This window comes from Penaeus chinensis, chromosome 8 (genome assembly GCF_019202785.1).
Source record: "Penaeus chinensis breed Huanghai No. 1 chromosome 8, ASM1920278v2, whole genome shotgun sequence".
Classification (NCBI taxonomy): Eukaryota; Metazoa; Arthropoda; class Malacostraca; order Decapoda; family Penaeidae; genus Penaeus; species Penaeus chinensis.
In genome coordinates this window covers 37,353,938-37,358,937 of record NC_061826.1, presented here as the reverse complement: position 1 = coordinate 37,358,937, position 5,000 = coordinate 37,353,938, and the positions used below count along the sequence as shown (strand labels likewise).

The window sequence follows — 5,000 nt, the reverse complement described above, 5'->3', positions numbered from 1 at the left end:
AGCTCTCCTGGTTATCCTATTAGGTATACTAGAGGTAAGATTCTCAATTGCAGAGGGTAAGATGCTATAGAAGGGGAATAGATTTCCGTGATAATTCAAACGGAAGTTGAGTTTTCTTAAAATTAATATTTGGGGGATTGAGTTAAATTTCTTGAGACTGGAAAGTGAAGTTATTTTTTTTTACAACCTTTCATTGGGTTGCACAATAGGGAATTTAAGTTTATTAAGGCTAAACTTGAGTATCCTGCGACAGAAATTCTCCAAGTATTCAATCATTTCAACATTTTAATCAATTTATTAAGATAGATCGATCAATCATTTCATTTTCCTTAACACATTAATCTTCCTTCATTATTGTACCACTATGCAATCATGACTGCGTTATATTCCCTCCGCATTATACCGTATTCATTATTCACTCATTATCCACCCACAATTATAATCACGTCATCATACTTTGCGCACTCATACTACACCACATGCATAGTACCTGCCCATCATCAATTCATCATTATTCAATTCCTATTCACTTTCTCCTCCGTATCTTTCACTCCAGGCGTAACGTGCGCCAAGTGGATAAAATCGCCAGAAAACATGCTTCCCAAGATAACATTCACCGATTTCAGGCTGACAAACTGCGAATGGAGACTGGATTACGTAGAGATTCGGATCGACAACCTTTTCGATGGAGATTTGTAAGTGAAATGGTCAACAGAGATAGGAAGGTGATGGTAGTATGAATGAGGAAGGGGTTCGTGATGAAAAAAGAATGAGAGATTGAATGGTAAGGATGATATTAATAGGATGAGGATAATGATGGTGGTGGTGGTGGTGGTGGTGGTGATGATGGTGATGATGATAATGAATATATACAAACATTAATTATTATTATGATTATAATGATGATAATGATAATGATAACAATAACAATAAGAAATGAGGATACTACTACTACTGAGGATAACAACATAATGACAATAATGATAATACTATTGCTACTACAAATGATACTACTACTGATGATGACAATAGGGATAATAATAATGATAATAATTATGATAGTAACAATAATGACAACAAATATAACATAAACACGACAACAATTCTAACAAAAAACGATAATAATAACAAAATAATAATACAACATAGACACTAAAACACAACATATTATTTCCTTTTATATTTACTTCATGATAAAACCCGGTCAATAAACAGGCTAGAGAGAGAGAGAGAGAGAGAGAGAGAGAGAGAGAGAGAGAGAGAGAGAGAGAGAGAGAGAGAGAGAGAAAGAAAGAAAGAGAGAAAATAAATAAAGAGAGAGAGAGAAAATAAATAAAGAAAGAGAGAGAAAGAAAGAAAGAAAGAGAGAAAATAAATAAAGAAAGAGAGAGAGAAATAAATAAATAAAGAAAGAAAGAAAGAAATAAAGAAAGAGAGAGGGAGAGAGAAAAGAAAGAAAGAGAGAGAGAGAGAGAGAGAGAGAGAGAGAGAGGGAGAGAGAGAGAGAGAGAGAGGGGGGGGGGGAGAGAGAGAGAGAGAGAGAGAGAGAGAGAGAGAGAGAGAGAGAGAGAGAGAGAGAGAGAGAGAGAGAGAGAGAGAGAGAGAGAGAGAGAGAGAGAGGGAGAGAGAGAGAGAGAGAGAGAGAGAGAGAGAGAGGGAGAGGGAGAGGGAGAGAGAGAGAAAAAGAGAGAGAGAGAGGGAGAGGGAGAGAGAGAGAGAGAGAGAGAGAGAGAGAGAGAGAGAGAGAGAGAGAGAGAGAGAGAGAGAGAGAGAGAGAGAGGGGGAGAGAGAGAGAGAGAGAGAGAGAGAGATAAAGAAAGAAAGAAAGAAAGAAAGAGAGAGAGAAAGAGAGAAAGAGAGAGAGGGAAATAAACAAAATACCCTCTTTTTTTCTTATCTTTTCTCTGCCCTAGTTACTGCGGCACTCAAATCGCTGCCAACACCTCCTTCGTCGGGGCGACCAGAGAGATCATCCTCATGTTTTATACACGAACCGATGTCGGCGTAGGATGGCAAGCAGATGTGACCTTCTTCGACCCTTCGATTACGACTACGACTACTCAAGAGCCCACTACAACTACTACGACTACTCCAGAACCTACAACTACAACAACTACAACGACTACTACGACTACTCCAGAACCTACAACAACTACAACGACTACTCCAGAACCTACAACAACTACAACGACTACTCCAGAACCTACAACGACTACAACGACTACTCCAGAACCTACAACGACTACAACGACTACTCCAGAACCTACAACTACAACAACTACAACGACTACTCCAGAACCTACAACGACTACAACGACTACTCCAGAACCTACAACTACAACAACTACAACAACTACAACGACTACTCCAGAACCTACAACAACTACAACGACTACTCCAGAACCTACAACTACAACAACTACAACGACTACTCCAGAACCTACAACAACTACAACGACTACTCCAGAACCTACAACTACAACAACTACAACGACTACTCCAGAACCTACAACAACAACTACAACGACTACTCCAGAACCTACAACAACTACAACGACTACTACGACTACTCCAGAACCTACAGCTACAACAACTACGACTACTACGACTACTCCAGAACCTACAACGACTACTCCAGAACCTACAACTACAACAACTACAACGACTACTCCAGAACCCACTACAACTACTACGACTACTCCAGAGCCCACTACAACTGCCACGACTACTCCAGAATCTACAACGACTCCCCCAGAACCTACAACGACTCCCCCAGAACCTACTACTACTACGACTACTCCAGAAATAACACCTACAACAACTCCCACTGGCAGCCCTACTCCCGAGAGCCCAAGTTGCACGCTTCACAACTTCAGCGACAAAGCAGACTGGACCTCCCCGTATTTTGGTCTTGCCAATTATCCTAACGATTTCAAGTGCGACATTGTGGGATCCTATGTAAGTGTTTGTCTCTAATTTTGTTTTTATTTTATTTTTTATTCATTGAGGTATAGTTACAAGAAGTTTAATAAGTATATGACCAATTTGATTTTTTAAAAAAAGATGGACGGCAGTGCGATCAGATTTGGAAAAATGGGCCTTTTTAGTGGGAAAAAAATGTCATGCTTTAAAACGTATATTTGATTTACCAGGATGGACCCTTGATGACAAAGTACACGTTTAATACTTTCCAACTGGAAGATAAGTCGCGGAGACGAAGCGAAATATGCCATGATTACGTCGACATCCCGATACCTGTAAACAGAACCATGAAGTAGGAAACCAGATACGGAATACGTGTGAAGGGAGTTTATCCTGTTTGTTATAGGTCATGGGTCATATGGACTGACTGTTTACTAAGTAGATGTAATGTTTGTTCGTCTGTCTATTGGAAGTTAGCTTAAAAAGTATAAGTAGTATTTCTTCCAGGGTCGGTATGTTTGTTTATCAAATACAAGTTCATATTTCTTGCAATTTAGAATTGTTTAATAGCGCTCTGAAGATACCTTTTCCCGCCCTAGAAGTGTCACATGGCTTATTAAATATCTAATCTATTTATGGAACTATCTATCCATTTATTTCTCCGTCTTTCCGCCCATATCTCTATCAATTCAATAGCAAAATAGCGTTCTGACCTGACCTTCTCACCTCAGGTTCTGCGGGAGCCAGACGGGGTATCTGAACGTACCCAACTTCCGCTTCTCCACTCAATTCGTGTCTGACTCTTCCATCACTGACGTCGGGTTTAACATCAGCATCAGCTGGGAAGTAACTGACTGCCATCGCGTTATCCAGCTCTCGAGGAAACACTCCAGAGGGACCATCTCGAGCCCGAACTACCCCAAAGCATACCCCGATCAGGCGGCGTGCGAGTGGTGGATTGTGGTACGTAGTGTGTGTGGTTTTGCAGACGTGTGCAGGTATACAGGACTATATATGCACTTTATCTCTCTCTCTCTCTCTCTCTCTCTCTCTTTCTCTCTCTCTCTCTCTCTCTCTCTCTCTCTCTCTCTCTCTCTCTCTCTCTCTCTCTCTCTCTCTCTCTCTCTCTCTCTCTCTCTCTCTCTCTCTCTCTCTCTCACACACACACACACATACACAAACGTAAATGGGTCTACCACCGATTTTCCATTCCCTCAGTATCATTTAAGTACTATTCCCGTATCCCATATTTGTTCAATTCTCTTTTCTCTATATCATCATTGACATTTGCTATTTGCTTGGAAGCAATATTTAGTCTTAAAAGTAAGCAAAATAAACAAAGAAGTGTAGGTACAGAAATCGCTGTAGAGTAGACAAGCCAATAAAATAGGGAAGAGCGTTTGGTAACAATGTCTCAGAGAAAATTAGTTAACCAGGTGATACAGGTAACAACCTCGTCGCCAATTGGATTGACTTATGTCAGAATGGCGGACATAGTGCCAGTGACATTAGAGTGTTACTTTCTGTGCCTACGTTAGGACACTGATGGCCAAAAGCGCCAACCTTCACGCTGAGTCCTCATCTGTGTCGTTCTCGTACGTCTGGCAGCTTCTGCGTGAAGATTGTCGCCTTTGGTTGTTTCTGACCCCCTCCCCCCCTCCCCGATTCCTACGTTGACACTCCTCTAAGGGGCCGCGATCATGGCAGGTCTTAGTAGCGAATGCCGTAGATATTTGATCCGAACCAGAAGGATGCGAGGAAAGATGAGGATGAAAGGATCCCACGCTGTGACAAGGATATGAGGAGCCGAAGGGGAAGAGAGGAAGGGAATGGCTGTCGAATACAATGCTAAGGGGAAATAGTTTGATAAATATTTATTTACACAGTAAACTAGTGGTTGAGGGTTAATTACGTTACTTATGGACGTTAAGTCATGGTGTGGCACACTCATCCTGATCATTAGTTATAAAAAAATGCCAATACTGAATACAAATTTACGCATGCCAACACACACACACACACACACACACACACACACACACACACACACACACACACACACACACACACACACATAC

At 41.1% G+C, this 5,000-nt stretch overlaps 1 protein-coding gene across 1 annotated transcript in view; it reads left to right on the top strand.

Moving 5' to 3' along the window:
• LOC125027876 overlaps positions 1 to 5,000 on the top strand; it is a 13,976-nt gene that overhangs the window by 8,320 nt on the left and 656 nt on the right. Inside the window, exons 13-17 of the mRNA XM_047617008.1 lie at positions 1 to 34; positions 557 to 695; positions 1,914 to 2,958; positions 3,153 to 3,274; positions 3,654 to 3,885. The exon at positions 1 to 34 is cut by the window's left edge and continues 50 nt beyond it. Coding sequence (XP_047472964.1) covers positions 1 to 34; positions 557 to 695; positions 1,914 to 2,958; positions 3,153 to 3,274; positions 3,654 to 3,885 — 1,572 coding nt within the window. The remainder of the gene's footprint in view (positions 35 to 556; positions 696 to 1,913; positions 2,959 to 3,152; positions 3,275 to 3,653; positions 3,886 to 5,000) is intronic.